This window comes from Ascaphus truei, unplaced genomic scaffold, assembly GCF_040206685.1.
Source record: "Ascaphus truei isolate aAscTru1 unplaced genomic scaffold, aAscTru1.hap1 HAP1_SCAFFOLD_1085, whole genome shotgun sequence".
In the NCBI taxonomy this organism is placed as follows: Eukaryota; Metazoa; Chordata; class Amphibia; order Anura; family Ascaphidae; genus Ascaphus; species Ascaphus truei.
In genome coordinates this window covers 83,640-105,190 of record NW_027453951.1, presented here as the reverse complement: position 1 = coordinate 105,190, position 21,551 = coordinate 83,640, and the positions used below count along the sequence as shown (strand labels likewise).

The following is a 21,551-nucleotide window of genomic DNA, read 5'->3' as shown; positions in this document are numbered from 1 at the left end:
TCCCCCCCCTTTCTATCTCACTCCGTCCATCCGTCTGTCTCTCCCTCTCCCTCCCTCTCCCTCTCCCTCCCTCCGTCCATCCGTCTCTCTCTCCCTCTCCCTCCCTCCCTCTCCCTCTCCCTCCCTCCCTCTCCCTCTCCCTCCCTCCCTCCGTCCATCCGTCTTTCTCTCCCTCTCCCTCTTCCTCTCCCTTCATCTCCCTCTCCCTCTCTCCCTTTTATCTACATGCTGCTCACACTTGTATTCCTGTGACAGGTTTAATAAAGATAACGCAGAGAGGCTGCACCATCCGAAAACTCTGCCCCATCCTGTTTGGGAGTACCTCCTGCTGCTACTCCGACCTCTGCAACTCTGATACCACCACGGCACCCCCGGCAGCCACCACCACGGCACCCCCGGCAACCACCACCACGGCACCCCCGGCTACCACCCCCACGGCACCCCCGGCAACCACCCCCACGGCACCCCCGGCAACCACCCCCAAGGCACCCCCGGCAACCACCCCCAAGGCACCCCCGGCAACCACCACCACGGAACCCCCGGCTACCACCCCCAAGGCACCCCCGGCAACCACCACCACCACAGCACCCCTGGCTACCACCCCCACGACACCCCCGGAAACCACCACGGCACCCCCTGTAACCACCACCACGGCACACCCGGCAACCACCCCCTCAGAATGCCTGGCAACCACCACCACGGCACCCCCGGCAACCACTACCACAGCACCTCCACCAACCACCACCACCACAGCACCCCCACCAACCACAACCACGACACCCCCAGTAACCACCACCACAGCACCCACACCAACTACCACCACGGCACGCCCACCAACCACATCCACGGCACGCCCACCAACCACCACCACCATGGCACCCCCAGCAACCACGACACCCCCACCAACCACCACCACGACACCCCCACCAACCACCACCACGACACCCCCACCAACCACCACCACGACACCCCCACCAACCACCACCATGACACCACCACCAACCACCACCACAGCACCCCCACCAACCACATCTACGGCACCACCGACAACTACGTCAGAGACCACTTCCATGACGACCTTTCCAACCATGCCAGAAACCCCCGACACAACATCACTTGTCCCCATCCACACCACATCCCGTGCCACCGGACTAGCAAGCAATCCCACGATGTCCCTTGTCACCGTGCTGGTGCTTTTGCTGTCCCTGTGGCTGGCCACGCTGTCCTGAGCCCACGGAGAGCCCTGTCATTGTATCGTCATGTTTCCCTAATAAAGACATTCACACTCAGATTATTCTCTGTATGTCCTGTCCCCTGCGGGGGAATTCTTTCTCCTATTTGCCCCAGTCACATGTTACTGTGTAAAGTCCTCTGCTGGCTTCTCAGCCTTAGCAACTCCTTCTCTGGCCCCTTATATTATGGTCTATTCCTGACTCCCTGCCCTACTTCCTGTTTGTCCCACTGTATTATGGTCTATTCCTGACTCCCTGCCCTACTTCCTGTTTGTCCCACTGTATTATGGTCTATTCCTGACTCCCTGCCCTACTTCCTGTTTGTCCCACTGTATTATGGTCTATTCCTGACTCCCTGCCCTACTTCCTGTTTGTCCCACTGTATTATGGTCTATTCCTGACCCCCTGCCCTACTTCCTGTTTGTCCCACTGTATTATGGTCTATTCCTGACTCCCTGCCCTACTTCCTGTTTGTCCCACTGTATTATGGTCTATTCCTGACTCCCTGCCCTACTTCCTGTTTGTCCCACTGTATTATGGTCTATTCCTGACTCCCTGCCCTACTTCCTGTTTGTCCCACTGTATTATGGTCTATTCCTGACCCCCTGCCCTACTTCCTGTTTGTCCCACTGTATTATGGTCTATTCCTGACTCCCTGCCCTACTTCCTGTTTGTCCCACTGTATTATGGTCTATTCCTGACTCCCTGCCCTACTTCCTGTTTGTCCCACTGTATTATGGTCTATTCCTGACTCCCTGCCCTACTTCCTGTTTGTCCCACTGTATTATGGTCTATTCCTGACTCCCTGCCCTACTTCCTGTTTGTCCCACTGTATTATGGTCTATTCCTGACTCCCTGCCCTACTTCCTGTTTGTCCCAATGTGTTATGGTCTATTCCTGACTCCCTGCCCTACTTCCTGTTTGTCCCACTGTGTTATGGTCTATTCCTGACTCCCTGCCCTACTTCCTGTTTGTCCCACTGTATTATGGTCTATTCCTGACCCCCTGCCCTACTTCCTGTTTGTCCCACTGTATTATGGTCTATTCCTGACTCCCTGCCCTACTTCCTGTTTGTCCCACTGTATTATGGTCTATTCCTGACTCCCTGCCCTACTTCCTGTTTGTCCCACTGTATTATGGTCTATTCCTGACTCCCTGCCCTACTTCCTGTTTGTCCCAATGTGTTATGGTCTATTCCTGACTCCCTGCCCTACTTCCTGTTTGTCCCACTGTGTTATGGTCTATTCCTGACTCCCTGCCCTACTTCCTGTTTGTCCCACTGTGTTATGGTCTATTCCTGACTCCCTGCCCTACTTCCTGTTTGTCCCACTGTGTTATGGTCTATTCCTGACTCCCTGCCCTACTTGCTGTTTGTCCCACTGTATTATGGTCTATTCCTGACTCCCTGCCCTACTTCCTGTTTGTCCCACTGTATTATGGTCTATTCCTGACTCCCTGCCCTACTTCCTGTTTGTCCCACTGTATTATGGTCTATTCCTGACTCCCTGCCCTACTTCCTGTTTGTCCCACTGTATTATGGTCTATTCCTGACTCCCTGCCCTACTTCCTGTTTGTCCCACTGTATTATGGTCTATTCCTGACTCCCTTCCCTACTTCCTGTTTGTCCCACTGTATTATGGTCTATTCCTGACTCCCTGCCCTACTTCCTGTTTGTCCCACTGTATTATGGTCTATTCCTGACTCCCTGCCCTACTTCCTGTTTGTCCCACTGTATTATGGTCTATTCCTGACTCCCTGCCCTACTTCCTGTTTGCCCCACGGTATTATGGTCTATTCCTGACTCCCTGCCCTACTTCCTGTTTGTCCCACTCTATTATGGTCTATTCCTGACTCCCTGCCATACTTCCTGTTTGTCCCACTGTATTATGGTCTATTCCTGACTCCCTGCCCTACTTCCTGTTTGTCCCACTGTATTACGGTCTATTCCTGACTCCCTGCCCTACTTCCTGTTTGTCCCACTGTATTATGGTCTATTCCTGACTCCCTGCCCTACTTCCTGTTTGTCCCACTGTGTTATGGTCTATTCCTGACTCCCTGCCCTACTTCCTGTTTGTCCCACTGTATTACGGTCTATTCCTGACTCCCTGCTCTACTTCCTGTTTGTCCCACTATATTACGGTCTATTCCTGACTCCCTACCCTACTTCCTGTTTGTCCCACTGTATTACGGTCTATTCCCGACTCCCTGCCCTACTTCCTGTTTGTCCCACTATATTACGGTCTATTCCTGACTCCCTACCCTACTTCCTGTTTGTCCCACTGTATTACGGTCTATTCCCGACTCCCTGCCCTACTTCCTGTTTGTCCCACTGTATTACAGTCTATTCCCGAGTCCCTGTCCTACTTCCTGTTTGTCCCACTGTATTACGGTCTATTCCCGACTCCCTGCCCTACTTCCTGTTTGTCCCACTATATTACGGTCTATTCCTGACTCCCTACCCTACTTCCTGTTTTTCCCACTGTATTACGGTCTATTCCCGACTCCCTGCCCTACTTCCTGTTTGTCCCACTCTATTATGGTCTATTCCTGACTCCCTGCCATACTTCCTGTTTGTCCCACTGTATTATGGTCTATTCCTGACTCCCTGCCCTACTTCCTGTTTGTCCCACTGTATTACGGTCTATTCCTGACTCCCTGCCCTACTTCCTGTTTGTCCCACTGTATTATGGTCTATTCCTGACTCCCTGCCCTACTTCCTGTTTGTCCCACTGTGTTATGGTCTATTCCTGACTCCCTGCCCTACTTCCTGTTTGTCCCACTGTATTACGGTCTATTCCTGACTCCCTGCTCTACTTCCTGTTTGTCCCACTATATTACGGTCTATTCCTGACTCCCTACCCTACTTCCTGTTTGTCCCACTGTATTACGGTCTATTCCCGACTCCCTGCCCTACTTCCTGTTTGTCCCACTGTATTACAGTCTGTTCCCGAGTCCCTGCCCTACTTCCTGTTTGTCCCACTGTATTACGGTCTATTCCCGACTCCCTGCCCTACTTCCTGTTTGTCCCACTATATTACGGTCTATTCCTGACTCCCTACCCTACTTCCTGTTTTTCCCACTGTATTACGGTCTATTCCCGACTCCCTGCCCTACTTCCTGTTTGTCCCACTGTATTACGGTCTATTCCTGATTCCCTGCCCTACTTCCTGTTTGTCCCACTGTATTATGGTCTCTTCCTGACTTCCTGCCCTACTTCCTGTTTTCCCACTATATTATGGTCTATTCCTGACTCCCTGCCCTACTTCCTGTTTGTCCCACTGTTGCCTCCGTCCTTTCAGCTCGGGGCCATTGCTAGTGATCTACCCCAAGCTACTCTCCCTGAGATAGTTTCTCTTCATTTCTGTGTTCATAATAAAGCTTATCAGGAATCCAAGGAGGCCTCTGTTTGCATGAAGGAGACATCCGCGAAGGTAATCCATGGGTTAACCCCTCACACTACCCTCCCGCAAAAGTCTAACACAATACTGGGGCAACTACCACCTTCGACGACCGCCTGTAGCAGCGAAAACCACACAGGAATGGGTAAAAGGGCTATAAACCAAAGATGGGTAATTGACCAGTGGTTTTCACATATGATAAACTTAATAGAAGTAAGGATAACGGGGTATTAATGGACAACCGATAGGGGTATATACACACAATGGAGGATACTTGAATTACCTCTGAAGCCCCTTCACCACATGGAAGTCCCACCTCCGTCTCCGTTTTGTTCCGGGTTTTACAGATGCAGCGTTTCGCAATCCGCAGTCTGTGCGGGAGCTAAATGCTGAACTCCCAGTATGTTGGAGCCTCCACGCTGATGTGCTGCCGTCTCACGTAACGCTGCTCAGGGTCAAACCACCGTCTCATCAAGAATCAAATGACGTGTATAGTCGACACCGGAACCTGCATCCACTGCTCAAGCACCACTCCAATCAAACGATTAGCACAATGTAGAAACTGTAGATTGGTTGGCCCACTGTCCGGACAAAAGCAGCACCAAACACCTCACCAGGTGATAGAAAAACAAAAAAAAGTTTATTGGGTTACATGCTTAAAAATAAAAAACATACTAGGGACAGAACAGGGACAAAATTATCCTCCAACGCGTTTCACGCTACACAACTTTCTCAAGATGTCAATCCTTAATCACCTTAGCGGTTACTAACCGCTATAGTAATTAAGGGGTTAACCCACCTCCCCCGCTACCCACCCAGGAAGCCTAAACACCTTCCCTGGGGCAACTACCCCCATCCTCTTCCTATTGATTGGCACAGTGGTACATCATGCCCACACAATATGGGCATGCTTGGTCACTATGGCAGTCAATGGGCAACCTAAAAAAAAAAAAAAAACAACACCAAAAAGACACAAAAATGTAAAAAAAACAGCACCAGATCAACAAACATTTTTAAAAAACAGCAGCTAAACAACACAAACATTAAAAAAAAACAAGCACCTAAACAACACAACAATTAAATAAACCAAGCACCTAAACAACACAAAAATTAAATAAAAACAAGCCCTATAAATACATACAGACGAGACCACGAGTATTCTAAAGCTTGCCTTAAAGTAGCCCGGTTTGATTCTGGGTATGTGCTCGGTGTAACCTGGGTAGTTTAAGGCAAATTTAAGGCATTTCTGCATTGATTAATGACCCATAGGATTAACACAGCAGGTGTCCCTGGCAGTCCTATTCAGTTTGAATGGGACTGCCAGGGACCCCGCTGTTAATCTGATGGGCCATTAAAGCTGCAGTTCAGGCTTTTTTTTAAAAAAAAACAATTATAGTTTTTTTTTTACTTCAATAGTTTCATGTGGGCAATCTCTACTTACCTAAAGAACTGTATACCTGCCGGTCAATTCGTTCTCTGTCTATTGATCGGCAAAGTTTGGCGACATCTTTAAATATGGGGAATGTATTTCCTCTGTTTCTGTCACTCAGTGGAAGCTCATGAATATTCATGAACACTCCTGCACTGACATGTGCAAGAGGGAGGGCAGGGCTGACAAAAGGCTGTGCCAGGGCTTGTGACAGGACATGAAGGGGCAGCGCCTTAGCAAATGGTTGTTAAAATAGAATACAAGAAAATTGGTCTTTCAAAGTTGTTTTTTTAAAAACAGAAAATGCTAAAAGTATTTTTTCTTACTACAGAACTGATTTATTAAAAAAAAAAACACACATGCAGGATATTGCCTGAACTGCAGCTTTAATCAATGCAGAAATGCTGGGTCTAGTTTAAGGCAAGTTTAAGGCATGTATCCAGAATGTACCTGGGTCTTTTTGGCGATTGCTACTGGTTTGTGTTAGAATAACCGTGGGCACTACAGTAACAATTAACTAAAAACTAGACACAAAATACAAAACATAACAATTAAAAACAATCATTTGCTGATTAGCATACAGGCAAAACAAAAACTAACGTTACAGCAGAACAGACGCCGCCGCATCTGAGCGAGGCCACCGTCCCCAACATGTGCATCCCTACCACACCCCACAATAGTGCATTTATTTATTGAGTCAGAAGCACAATGGATTCATCATCTCCCCCAGCACCCTTCCTCATCATCTCCCCCAGCACCCTCATCATCATCTCCCCCAGCACCCTTCATAATCATCTCCCCAGCACCCTCATCATCATCTCCCCCAGCACCCTTCATCATCATCTCCCCCAGCACCCTCACCATCATCTCCCCCAGCACCCTTCATCATCACCTCCCCCAGCACCCTCATCATCACCATGTCCCCCAGCACCCTTCATCATCATCTCCTCCAGCACCCTTCATCATCATCTCCCCAGCACCCTCATCATCATGTCCCCCAGCACCCTTCATCATCATCTCCCCCAGCACCCTCATCATCTCCCCCAGCACCCTTCATCATCTCCCCCAGCACCCTCATCATCATCTCCCCCAGCACCCTCATCATCATCTCCCCCAGCACACTTCATCATCTCCCCAGCACCCTCATCATCATCATCTCCCCCAGCACCCTCATCATCATCTCCCCCAGCAACCTTCATCATCATCTCCCCCAGCACCCTCATCATCATTTCCCCCAGCACCCTTCATCATCATCTCCCCCAGCACCCTCATCATCATCTCCCCCAGCACCCTTCATCATCATCTCCCCCAGCCCCCTCATCATCATCTCCCCCAGCACCCTTCATCATCATCTCCCCCAGCACCCTCATCATCTCCCCCAGCACCCTTCATCATCATCTCCCCCAGCACCCTCATCATCATCATGTCAACCAGCACACTTCATCATCATCATCTCCTCCAGCACCCTTCATCATCATCTCCCCCAGCACCCTTCATCATCTCCCCCAGCACCCTCATCATCATCTCCCCCAGCACCCTTCATCATCATCTCCCCCAGCACCCTCATCATCATTTCCCCAGCACCCTTCATCATTATCACCTCCCCCAGCACCCTCATCATCATCTCCCCCAGCACCCTTCATCATCATCTGCCCCAGCACCCTTCATCATCATCTCCCCCAGCACCCTCATCATCATCTCCCCCAGCACCCTTCATCATCATCTCCCCCAGCACCCTCATCATCATCTCCCCCAGCACCCTTCATCATTATCTCCCCCAGCATCCTCATCATCATTTCCCACAGCACCCTTCATCATCATCATCATCTCCCCAAGCACCCTCAATCATCATCTCCCCCAGCACCCTTCATCATCATCTCCTCCAGCACCCTTCATCATCATCTCCCCCAGCACCCTCATCATCATGTCCCCCAGCACCCTTCATCATCATCTCCCCCAGCACCCTCATCATCTCCCCCAGCACCCTCATCATCTCCCCCAGAACCCTCATCATCTCCCCCAGCACCCTTCATCATCATCTCCCCCAGCAACCTTATCATCATCTCCCCCAGCACCCTCATCATCATTTCCCCCAGCACTCTTCATCATCATCTCCCCCAGCACCCTCATCATCATCTCCCCCAGCACCCTCATCATCATCTCCCCCAGCACCCTCATCATCATCTCCCCCAGCACCCTTCATCATCATCTCCCCCAGCACCCTCATCATCATCATGTCAACCAGCACCCTTCAACATCATCTCCTCCAGCACCCTCATCATCATCTCCCCCAGCACCCTTCATCATCATCTCCCCCAGCACCCTTCATCATCATCTCCCCCAGCACCCTCGTCATCATCTCCCACAGCACCCTTCATCATCATCTCCCCCAGCACCCTCATCATCTCCCCCAGCACTCTTCATCATCATCTCCCCCAGCACCCTCATCATCATCTCCCCCAGCACCCTCATCATCATCTCCCCCAGCACCCTTCATCATCATCTCCCCCAGCACCCTCATCATCATCTCCCCCAGCACCCTTCATCATCATCTCCCCCAGCACCCTCATCATCATCATGTCAACCAGCACCCTTCAACATCATCTCCTCCAGCACCCTCATCATCATCTCCCCCAGCACCCTTCATCATCATCTCCCCCAGCACCCTTCATCATCATCTCCCCCAGCACCCTCGTCATCATCTCCCACAGCACCCTTCATCATCATCTCCCCCAGCACCCTCATCATCTCCCCCAGCACCCTTCATCATCATCTCCCCCAGCAACCTTATCATCATCTCCCCCAGCACCCTCATCATCATCTCCCCCAGCACCCTTCATCATCATCTCCCCCAGCACCCTCATCATCATCATGTCAACCAGCACACTTCATCATCATCATCATCTCCTCCAGCACCCTTCATCATCATCTCCCCCAGCACCCTTCATCATCTCCCCCAGCACCCTCATCATCTCCCCCAGCACCCTTCATCATCATCTCCCCCAGCACCCTCATCATCATTTCCCCAGCACCCTTCATCATTATCACCTCCCCCAGCACCCTCATCATCATCTCCCCCAGCACCCTTCATCATCATCTCCCCCAGCACCCTTCATCATCATCTCCCCCAGCACCCTCATCATCATCTCCCCCAGCACCCTTCATCATCATCTCCCCCAGCACCCTCATCATCATCTCCCCCAGCACCCTTCATCATTATCTCCCCCAGCATCCTCATCATCATTTCCCCCAGCACCCTTCATCATCATCATCTCCCCAAGCACCCTCAATCATCATGTCCCCCAGCACCCTTCATCATTATCTCCCCCAGCACCCTCATCATCTCCCCCAGCACCCTCATCATCTCCCCCAGCACCCTCATCATCTACCCCAGCACCCTTCATCATCATCTCCCCCAGCACTCTTCATCATCATCTCCCCCAGCACCCTCATCATCATCTCCCCCAGCACCCTCATCATCATCTCCCCCAGCACCCTTCATCATCATCTCCCCCAGCACCCTCATCATCATCTCCCCCAGCACCCTTCATCATCATCTCCCCCAGCACCCTCATCATCATCATGTCAACCAGCACCCTTCAACATCATCTCCTCCAGCACCCTCATCATCATCTCCCCCAGCACCCTTCATCATCATCTCCCCCAGCACCCTTCATCATCATCTCCCCCAGCACCCTCGTCATCATCTCCCACAGCACCCTTCATCATCATCTCCCCCAGCACCCTCATCATCTCCCCCAGCACCCTTCATCATCATCTCCCCCAGCAACCTTATCATCATCTCCCCCAGCACCCTCATCATCATCTCCCCCAGCACCCTTCATCATCATCTCCCCCAGCACCCTCATCATCATCATGTCAACCAGCACACTTCATCATCATCATCTCCTCCAGCACCCTTCATCATCATCTCCCCCAGCACCCTTCATCATCTCCCCCAGCACCCTCATCATCTCCCCCAGCACCCTTCATCATCATCTCCCCCAGCACCCTCATCATCATTTCCCCAGCACCCTTCATCATTATCACCTCCCCCAGCACCCTCATCATCATCTCCCCCAGCACCCTTCATCATCATCTCCCCCAGCACCCTTCATCATCATCTCCCCCAGCACCCTCATCATCATCTCCCCCAGCACCCTTCATCATCATCTCCCCCAGCACCCTCATCATCATCTCCCCCAGCACCCTTCATCATTATCTCCCCCAGCATCCTCATCATCATTTCCCCCAGCACCCTTCATCATCATCATCTCCCCAAGCACCCTCAATCATCATCTCCCCCAGCACCCTTCATCATCATCTCCTCCAGCACCCTTCATCATCATCTCCCCCAGCACCCTCATCATCATGTCCCCCAGCACCCTTCATCATCATCTCCCCCAGCACCCTCATCATCTCCCCCAGCACCCTCATCATCTCCCCCAGCACCCTCATCATCTCCCCCAGCACCCTTCATCATCATCTCCCCCAGCAACCTTATCATCATCTCCCCCAGCACCCTCATCATCATTTCCCCCAGCACTCTTCATCATCATCTCCCCCAGCACCCTCATCATCATCTCCCCAGCACCCTTCATCATCATCTCCCCCAGCACCCTCATCATCATCTCCCCAAGCACCCTTCATCATCATCTCCCCCAGCACCCTCATCATCATCTCCCCCAGCACCCTTCATCATCATCTCCCCCAGCACCCTCATCATCATCATGTCAACCAGCACCCTTCAACATCATCTCCTCCAGCACCCTCATCATCATCTCCCCCAGCACCCTTCATCATCATCTCCCCCAGCACCCTCGTCATCATCTCCCACAGCACCCTTCATCATCATCTCCCCCAGCACCCTCATCATCTCCCCCAGCACCCTTCATCATCATCTCCCCCAGCACCCTCATCATCATCTCCCCCAGCACCCTTCATCATCATCTCCCCCAGCACCCTTCATCATCATCTCCCCCAGCACCCTTCATCATCATCTCCCCCAGCACCCTCATCATCATCATGTCAACCAGCACCCTTCAACATCATCTCCTCCAGCACCCTCATCATCATCTCCCCCAGCACCCTTCATCATCATCTCCCCCAGCACCCTTCATCATCATCTCCCCCAGCACCCTCGTCATCATCTCCCACAGCACCCTTCATCATCATCTCCCCCAGCACCCTCATCATCTCCCCCAGCACCCTTCATCATCATCTCCCCCAGCAACCTTATCATCATCTCCCCCAGCACCCTCATCATCATCTCCCCCAGCACCCTTCATCATCATCTCCCCCAGCACCCTCATCATCATCATGTCAACCAGCACACTTCATCATCATCATCTCCTCCAGCACCCTTCATCATCATCTCCCCCAGCACCCTTCATCATCTCCCCCAGCACCCTCATCATCTCCCCCAGCACCCTTCATCATCATCTCCCCCAGCACCCTCATCATCATTTCCCCAGCACCCTTCATCATTATCACCTCCCCCAGCACCCTCATCATCATCTCCCCCAGCACCCTTCATCATCATCTCCCCCAGCACCCTTCATCATCATCTCCCCCAGCACCCTCATCATCATCTCCCCCAGCACCCTTCATCATCATCTCCCCCAGCACCCTCATCATCATCTCCCCCAGCACCCTTCATCATTATCTCCCCCAGCATCCTCATCATCATTTCCCCCAGCACCCTTCATCATCATCATCTCCCCAAGCACCCTCAATCATCATCTCCCCCAGCACCCTTCATCATCATCTCCTCCAGCACCCTTCATCATCATCTCCCCCAGCACCCTCATCATCATGTCCCCCAGCACCCTTCATCATCATCTCCCCCAGCACCCTCATCATCTCCCCCAGCACCCTCATCATCTCCCCCAGCACCCTCATCATCTCCCCCAGCACCCTTCATCATCATCTCCCCCAGCAACCTTATCATCATCTCCCCCAGCACCCTCATCATCATTTCCCCCAGCACTCTTCATCATCATCTCCCCCAGCACCCTCATCATCATCTCCCCAGCACCCTTCATCATCATCTCCCCCAGCACCCTCATCATCATCTCCCCAAGCACCCTTCATCATCATCTCCCCCAGCACCCTCATCATCATCTCCCCCAGCACCCTTCATCATCATCTCCCCCAGCACCCTCATCATCATCATGTCAACCAGCACCCTTCAACATCATCTCCTCCAGCACCCTCATCATCATCTCCCCCAGCACCCTTCATCATCATCTCCCCCAGCACCCTCGTCATCATCTCCCACAGCACCCTTCATCATCATCTCCCCCAGCACCCTCATCATCTCCCCCAGCACCCTTCATCATCATCTCCCCCAGCACCCTCATCATCATCTCCCCCAGCACCCTTCATCATCATCTCCCCCAGCACCCTTTATCATCATCTCCTCCAGCAACCTCATCATCATGACCCCAGCACCCTTCATCATCATCTCCCCCAGCACCCTCATCATCTCCCCCAGCACCCTCCATCATCATCTCCCCCAGCACCCTCATCATCATGTCCCCCAGCACCCTTCATCATCTCCCCCAGCACCCTCATCATCTCCCCCAGCAACCTTCATCATCATCTCCCCCAGCACCCTCATCATCATCTCCCCCAGCACCCTTCATCATTATCTCCCCCAGCACCCTCATCATCATTTCCCCCAGCACCCTTCATCATCATCATCTCCCCAAGCACCCTCAATCATCATCTCCCCCAGCACCCTTCATCATCATCTCCCCCAGCACCCTTCATCATCATCTCCCCCAGCACCCTTCATCATCATCTCCACCAGCACCCTCATCATCATCTCCCCCAGCACCCTTCATCATCTCCCCCAGCACCCTCATCATCATCTCCCCAGCACCCTCATCATCATCTCCCCAGCAACCTTCATCATCTCCCCCAGCACCCTCATCATCATCTCCCCCAGCACCCTTCATCATTATCTCCCCCAGCACCCTCATCATCATTTCCCCCAGCACCCTTCATCATCTCCCCCAGCACCCTTCATCATCATCTCCCCCAGCACCCTCATCATCTCCCCCAGCACCCTCCATCATCATTTCCCCAAGCACCCTCATCATCATCTCCCCCAGCATCTCCCCCAGCACCCTTCATCATCATCTCCCCCAGCACCCTTCATCATCATCATCTCCCCCAGCACCCTTCATCATCATCTCCACCAGCACCCTCATCATCATCTCCCCCAGCACGCTTCATCATCTCCCCCAGCACCCTCATCATCATCTCCCCAGCAACCTTCATCATCTCCCCCAGCACCCTCATCATCATCTCCCCCAGCACCCTTCATCATTATCTCCCCCAGCACCCTCATCATCATTTCCCCCAGCACCCTTCATCATCTCCCCCAGAACCCTTCATCATCATCTCCCCCAGCACCCTCATCATTTCCCCCAGCACCCTCCATCATCATCTCCCCAAGCACCCTCATGATCATGTCCCCCAGCACCCTTCATCATCTCCCCCAGCACCCTCATCATCTCCCCCAGCAACCTTCATCATCATCTCCCCCAGCACCCTCATCATCATCTCCCCCAGCACCCTTCATCATCATCTCCCCCAGCACCCTTCATCATCATCTCCCCCAGCACCCTCATCATCATCTCCACCAGCACCCTCATCATCATCTCCCCCAGCACCCTTCATCATCTCCCCCAGCACCCTCATCATCATCTCCCCAGCAACCTTCATCATCTCCCCCAGCACCCTCATCATCATCTCCCCCAGCACCCTTCATCATTATCTCCCCCAGCACCCTCATCATCATTTCCCCCAGCACCCTTCATCATCTCCCCCAGCACCCTTCATCATCATCTCCCCCAGCACCCTCATCATCTCCCCCAGCACCCTCCATCATCATCTCCCCAAGCACCCTCATCATCATGTCCCCCAGCACCCTTCATCATCTCCCCCAGCACCCTCATCATCTCCCCCAGCAACCTTCATCATCATCTCCCCCAGCACCCTCATCCTCTCCCCCAGCACCCTTCATCATCATCTCCCCCAGCACCCTTCATCATCATCTCCCCCAGCACCCTTCATCATCATCTCCACCAGCACCCTCATCATCATCTCCCCCAGCACCCTTCATCATCTCCCCCAGCACCCTCATCATCATCTCCCCAGCAACCTTCATCTCCCCCAGCACCCTCATCATCATCTCCCCCAGCACCCTTCATCATTATCTCCCCCAGCACCCTCATCATCATTTCCCCCAGCACCCTTCATCATCATCTCCCCCAGCACCCTTCATCATCATCTCCCCCAGCACCCTTCATCATCATCTCCACCAGCACCCTCATCATCATCTCCCCCAGCACCCTCATCATCCTCTCCCCAGCAACCTTCATCTCCCCCAGCACCCTCATCATCATCTCCCCCAGCACCCTTCATCATTATCTCCCCCAGCACCCTCATCATCATTTCCCCCAGCACCCTTCATCATCATCATCTCCCCAAGCACCCTCAATCATCATCTCCCCCAGCACCCTTCATCATCTCCCCCAGCACCCTTCATCATCTCCCCCAGCACCCTTCATCATCTCCCCCAGCACCATTCATCATCATCTCCACCAGCAACCTCATCATCATCTCCCCCAGCACCCTTCATCATCTCCCCCAGCACCCTTCATCTCCCCCAGCACCCTCATCATCAACCACCCCATCATATCTCCCTCACTCCCTTTCAACATTCCCCCTCATCATCATAAACACCCCCGACCCCCATCATACCTCCCCAGTCCCTTTCAGCAGTACCCCTCATCATCATAAACACCCCCTGGCCCTTCATCATCTCCCCCAGTCCCATTCAGCAGGTCACCCTCCCTTCATGATCTTCCCAGTGACCAGTCCCATTCAGCAGACCCCCCCCTTCATGATCTTCCCCAGTACCCCTCATCATCATAAACACCCCCTTGCCCTTCATCATCTCCCCCAGTCCCATTCAGCATACCCCCCTTCATGATCTCCCCAGTGACCAGTCCCATTCAGCAAGTCACCCCCCCCTTCATGATCTCCCCAGTGACCAGTCTCATTCAACAGACCCCCCCTTCATGATCTCCTCCAGTCCCTTTCAGCAGTTCCCTCATCATCCACCCTCCCCCCCCCCCATGCCTACCTGATGGCTGCTTCAGAAGAAGCAGCGGCAGATGAAGTGGCGATGGCTGAAGCAGCGGCGGGCGGGCGGGCCTCCGGTCGGCCACAGCACGAGGTCAGTCAGACGCGCCCTCTAGCAGCAGCAGACCCCGAAAGTTCTGGGTCACACTGCTGGAGCATGTTACTCTGCGGGGGGGGGGAGGGCGCGGGGGAGGGCACTCGCGCTAGTGCATCCGCGTCGTCAAACTGCTGGAGTGGGCTGGGGGGGGGGGGCCGCGTTAGAGTTCTGGAGTGCTCCTTCCCTACCGGTGAAGGCGGGGGAGGGGGAGGTGGAGGGGGTCCGTCACCAAAAAATTAAAACTATATCAAACGGGACAAACTAGACATTTATATTGAAACGACGGGACGGTCGGGATATAGGGAAAAAACGGTACTGTCCTGTTTCAAACGGTACGTGTGGTCAGCCTACCATAGACCCGGCGACGGCCCAGTCTGCCCCTGCCTGCGCCCGACGCGTTTGCTGCCGCGACCGAGTTCCTTTTCCATCCTCGGCATGAGCGGCTTTTCACAGCCAGACTGTACTGCCCAGCGGCCACCAGAGGGCAGCCTAGCTCTGCGTTAGACGAGCTGCTCCCGGCAGCATTTCCCCACAGGTCTTCCCTCTTAGTTTGTGTTATTCAGCCGGTCACCTCGCTATATCCGACCGAATGCGTCCCCGCAAAACCGCCGTCGGTTAGCGGACCGTCGGCTCGCGTGTCCCATGTTAAATCAGCCTCCGATTGAGCCGCCTGCGCCAAAGCAGGGACTGATTCGGCCGCCGGTGCTGATGCGGAGACCGATTGAGCCTGTCTGTGCTGAAGCAGAGGCTGTGATCCATTCTGGGCTGAAGCAGGGACTGATTCAGCCACCGGTGCAGATGCAGGGTCTGATTGAGCCATCTGTGCTGAAGCAGAGGCTGTGATCCATCTGGGCTGAAGCACGGACTGATAGAGCCACCTGTGCTGAAGCAGGAACTGTTTGAGCCACCTGTGCTGAAGCAGGAATATGCTGAAAACCTGACCTGTTGTGGCGGGCTTGAGGACTGGTGTTGAGAACCCGTTATCTAAATGATCACAACATGGTATCTTAATATGTATTAGGTGAAACAAGTGTGTTGGCTCAGCCAGGGCTTCATTGAAGCTAGGGATGAAAAGATAAGACAGTCAGGATCAGCAGAGAAAGCTCCAGGGATAGTGAAGGTGTATTGAGAAACCCTAACTAATAAGGTCACAACACTACTGTGTTCTAGACAGGGCCGCCAACAGGGCGGGGCAGAAGGGACCGCTGTCCCGGCCCGACCTCTGGCCACTCCCGGCTGCTGGTCCTCTCGTGGCCGGGCTCCTGGCTGTCCCACAGCTGCAGGCCTATAACCCTCTGTCCCACGCCGGGCTTCCGATGCTGCTGGGCCACCGGCCTCTCTGACGTCAGCGCGCCGGAAGTAAGCGCGGCCAGCTTCCGGCGAGCGCGCGCTGATGTCGGAAGCTCGGCGTGGGACAGAGGGATAGAAGCCTGCTGCTGAGGGGACCGGCAGCCTGGCCTTGCCAGGGGTCGGGGCACATCTTGCAGCGCCGGCCACTGAGCCCCCACAGCCTTTGGACCGATCTGACCATCCACAAGGTAAGTGTGTTTTTTTATATATATATTGGGGGTGTGGGTATTTTTGTATGAATTGAGGTGGGGGTCTTTTTGTATGTATTGAGGTGGGGGTCTTTTTGTATGAATTGAGGTGGGGGTATGTTTGTATGTATTGAGGTGGGGATCTTTTTGTATGTATTGAGGTGGGGGTCTTTTTGTATGAATTGAGGTGGGGGTATGTTTGTATGTATTGAGGTGGGGGTCTTTTTGTATGTATTGGGGGTGTGGGGGTCTTTTTTATATGTATTGGGGGTGGGGTATTTTTGTATATGTTTTGTGGGGGTGTGTTTTTTTATACATGTATTGAGGGGTGGGGGTCTTTTTATATGTATTTGGGAGGTATTTCTGTTATGTATTTGGAGAGGGGGGTTGGTATGTATTTTTGGGGGGGATTGAGTGAGAGTGGGGTACTTGACAGAAGGTGAGGGTGAGTGAGAGGGGGGAGGGAGTGAGTGAGGAAAAGAGGGAGTAAGAGTGAGATGCAGGGGAGAAATACATGGGAAGAGGGTGGGAAGTAGAGGGGGCTCGTGAGGAGTAAAAGGGGGGGGGGCTCGCAATGCCGCCGATTGGGGGGGGGGGGCGGACATAAGTCTAGTCCTGGTCCCCCGGGAAATCTGGGTTACAGACCTACAGATGTAGTGGGACTCACTGTCCCCGACACCACGGTCAAAGTCTGCTTAGCCGTACACAGCGTCTGCCGCGGTCGTGCTGTGGGGCATCCATGCTATAGGGGGGGGGGGGGGGGAAGGAAGGGACATGGGGGAGGACGGGGAGAGGGAGAATAGTGAGAAAAAGTTGCAAAGGATGAGAGGAAGAAGAGGGGGGTGTAAGAGAGAGGTTGGTAGCGTGAGAGGAGGAGAGAAAGATAGAGAGAGGGAGGGAGGGGGAATGTGAGGGAGGATGGGGAGAGTGTAAGCAATGAGAGAGGGAGTGTGGCAAAGAGAGAGGTAGAGGGATGGAGATGGGGGAGAGAGAGGGAGAAAAAGAGAAAGAATTGGGGAGGAGACTGAGATAGGGAATGGGAGAGTGAGGAGAGAGAATAAAATGTAGTAGAGAGAGGGAGGGGGAAGATAGTGAGGTGGGGAAGAGAGAGAGGGAGGTGCGGGAGAGAATGAGAAAGGGCAGGGAAGTGTGCGAGTGGGGGGGGGAGGGAGAGTGAGAAGGGAGATTGATAGGGGGAGAGCGAGAGAGAGAGGGGGAGAGGGAGAGTGGGAGGGAGAAAGAGGGGGGGAAGGGAATCACAGGACACCTCCCCTATCCCACTCAACAACCTGGGGCACTGGTGGAAACTCTAGTCCTGGGCCCCGGGAAAGCTGTCGGCTGACCTCACGGTGCTCAACTCGAACGAAGAACAGATGACGACCCTCTCGCCTTCACACGGACTACAGCAAAGCAAGAAGCAACTGGTCACCGACGGCTTTGTGCGCGTTGTTGACATTGTCTAAACCCCCTCCCCCCCCCACCCACCCACCCCGACGAAGCTGCGAAACGCATAGGGATGCTTGGTGGCGCTGTGCAGGCGTTATGCCGTGATCTGAGGACAACAAGGAAGGGAGCATGCAGGCAACAAGTGGAAGCCAGGGGCCTCCAGTGCGCCGGCTACAACGGGACTGACAAGGAGGACATATCTCCGGCGTTCCATTCGTACTCCAAGCCCTGAATACCGGGTCGGCGGAGGATAAGCCCCTCGGTTAGCTACTTCCTGTTTGTCCCACTGTATTATGGTCTATTCCTGACTCCCTGCCCTACTTCCTCTTTGTCCCACTGTATTGTGGTCTATTCCTGACTCCCTGCCCTACTTCCTGTTTGTCCCACTGTATTGTGGTCTATTCCTGACTCCCTGCCCTACTTCCTGTTTGTCCCACTGTATTATGGTCTATTCCTGACTCCCTGCCCTACTTCCTGTTTGTCCCACTGTATTACGGTCTATTCCTGGCTCCCTGCCCTACTTCCTGTATGTCCCACTGTATTACGGTCTATTCCTGACTCCCTGCCCTACTTCCTGTTTGTCCCACTGTATTATGGTCTATTCCTGGCTCCCTGCCCTACTTCCTGTTTGTCCCACTGTATTATGGTCTATTCCTGACTCCCTGCCCTACTTCCTGTTTGTCCCACTGTATTATGGTCTATTCCTGACTCCCTGCCCTACTTCCTGTTTGTCCCACTGTATTACGGTCTATTCCTGGCTCCCTGCCCTACTTCCTGTTTGTCCCACTGTATTACTGTCTATTCTTGACTCCCTGCCCTACTTCCTGTTTGTCCCACTGTATTACGGACTTTTCCTGACTCCCTGCCCTACTTCCCGTTTGTCCCACTGTATTACGGTCTATTCCTGACTCCCTGCCCTACTTCCCGTTTGTCCCACTGTATTACGGTCTATTCCTGACTCCCTGCCCTACTTCCTGTTTGTCCCACTGTATTATGGTCTATTCCTGACTCCCTGCCCTACTTCCCGTTTGTCCCACTGTATTATGGTCTATTCCTGACTCCCTGCCCTACTTCCTGTTTGTCCCACTGTATTATGGTCTATTCCTGACTCCCTGCCCTACTTCCCGTTTGTCCCACTGTATTATGGTCTATTCCTGACTCCCTGCCCTACTTCCTGTTTGTCGCACTGTTGCCTCCGTCATTTTTGTTACCTCGGGTGGCAGAGAGATTTGGGGGACATTGTGGGTTTTAATACATCAAGGTTGTGCGTCTCCTGTTTTGTGTCTTTGTTGTTACCGTAGGATGTGAGTGCCACGCCTGAAGGAGAGACGTGTGTGGGAAAGCTTGTAACGTCTGCACTGGTTCAATAAAAGGCTCTTCTCCTTTATTTCTTTATTACGGGCAGTAAGGCTCAGTTCTGAGCGGCGGAGACGATGTATAGATAAAAAGAAAGGTAATATAGTTTGCTGCAAAGAGAGCGAGAGAAGGAGAGACAGAGACAGGGAAGGAGAGAGAGAGACAGGAAAGGAGAGAGAGAGAGCGACAGGGTAGGAGAGAGAGAGAGCGAGACAGGGAAGGAGAGATAAAGAGAGGCAGGGAAGGAGAGATAAAGAGAGGCAGGGAAGGAGAGATAAAGAGAGGCAGGGAAGGAGAGAGAAAGAGAGGCAGGGAAGGAGAGAGAAAGAGAGGCAGGGAAGGAGAGAGAGAGAGACGGAAGGAGAGAGAGAGAGAGAGAGAGAGACAGGGAAGGAGAGAGAGAGACAGGGAAGGAGAGAGAGAGACAGGGAAGGAGAGAGAGAAACAGGGAAGGAGAGAGAGAAACAGGGAAGGAGAGAAACAGGGAAGGAGAGAGAGAGACAGGGAAGGAGAGAGAGAGAAAGGGAAGGAGAGAGAACGATAGAGAGAGAATGAAGGTGAAAAGCTGGATACCAGTTGTAATTTTCCTGCTCCTGAGATGCCAGATCGGTAAGAAACCTGTAGTGTGAGTGAGGGGGAGGCTGGCACTGCCGCTGTGTATACATGCCATGGTGTAGTAATGTGTGTGAGGGGGAGGCTGGCACTGCCGCTGTGTATACATGCCATGGTGTAGTAATGTGTGTGAAGGGGAGGCTGGCACTGCCGCTGCCTGCGCTGTACCTGTGCTGTGTATACATGGTGTAGTAGTGTGTGTGAGGGGGAGGCTGGCACTGCCGCTGCCCGTGCTGTACCTGTGTTGTGTATACATGGCATGGTGTAGTAGTGTGTGTGAGGGGGAGGCTGGCACTGCCGCTGTACCTGTGCTGTGTATACATGGTGTAGTAGTGTGTGCGAGGGGGAGGCTGGCACTACCGCTGCCCGTGCTGTACCTGTGTTGTGTATACATGGTGTAGTAGTGTGTGTGAGGGGGAGGCTGGCACTGCCGCTGCCTGAGCTGTACCTGTGCTGTGTATACATATCATGGTGTAGGAGTGTGTGTGTGTGAGGGGGAGGATGGCACTGCCGCTGCCTGCGCTGTACCTGTGCTGTGTATACATATCATGGTGTAGTAGTGTGTGTGAGGGGGAGGCTGGCACTGCCGCTGCCTGCGCTGTGGCTGCGCTGTACCTGTGCTGTGTATACATGGTGTAGTAGTGTGTGCGAGGGGGAGGCTGGCACTACCGCTGCCCGCGCTGTACCTGTGCTGTGTATACATGGTGTAGTAGTGTGTGCGAGGGGGAGGCTGGCACTGCCGCTACCCGCGCTGTACCTGTGCTGTGTATACATGGTGTAGTAGTGTGTGTGAGGGGGAGGCTGGCACTGCCCGCGCTGTACCTGTGCTGTGTATACATGGTGTAGTAGTGTGTGTGAGGGGGAGGCTGGCACTGCTGCTGCCCGCGCTGTACCTGTGCTGTGTATACATGGTGTAGTAGTATGTGTGAAGGGGAGGCTGGCACTGCCCGCGCTGTACCTGTGCTGTGTATACATGTCACGGTGTAGTAGTGTGTAAATATGTTCTGTGCCACAGGTAATACACGGATGTGCTATGCATGTGACCCTGGTAACTGTACTCACCTCTCAAAGAAGAACTGCACCATGAAGGAGAACACGTGTGTGACACTGCAGTTTGGTGAGTTGAGTCTCTCCCTCTCTCTCTCTCAAGGGCTGGCACATGTGGATATACACAGAGCCTGGAAACTCTAGTGATGGCACAGGGGGGTATATTGTGATGGCAGGGGCTAACCAGGCTATGCAATAAAAGTCAAGCCGGTTTTGGTTACCCCTGTTTCGTGTATA

At 53.3% G+C, this 21,551-nt stretch overlaps 1 protein-coding gene across 2 annotated transcripts in view; it reads left to right on the top strand.

Moving 5' to 3' along the window:
* The window catches only part of LOC142475183 (uncharacterized), a 55,269-nt gene that overhangs the window by 12,014 nt on the left and 21,704 nt on the right, over nucleotides 1-21,551 (top strand). Inside the window, exon 3 of one of the 2 annotated variants that reach the window (XM_075581158.1) lies at nucleotides 256-1,537. The exons of the other annotated variant lie outside the window; for it this stretch is intronic. Within the exon in view, the coding sequence (XP_075437273.1) occupies nucleotides 256-1,229 (974 nt within the window). The 3' untranslated portion in view covers nucleotides 1,230-1,537. Of the gene's footprint in view, nucleotides 1-255; nucleotides 1,538-21,551 lie in introns of those variants that run through there. 2 annotated transcript variants of the gene reach the window in all.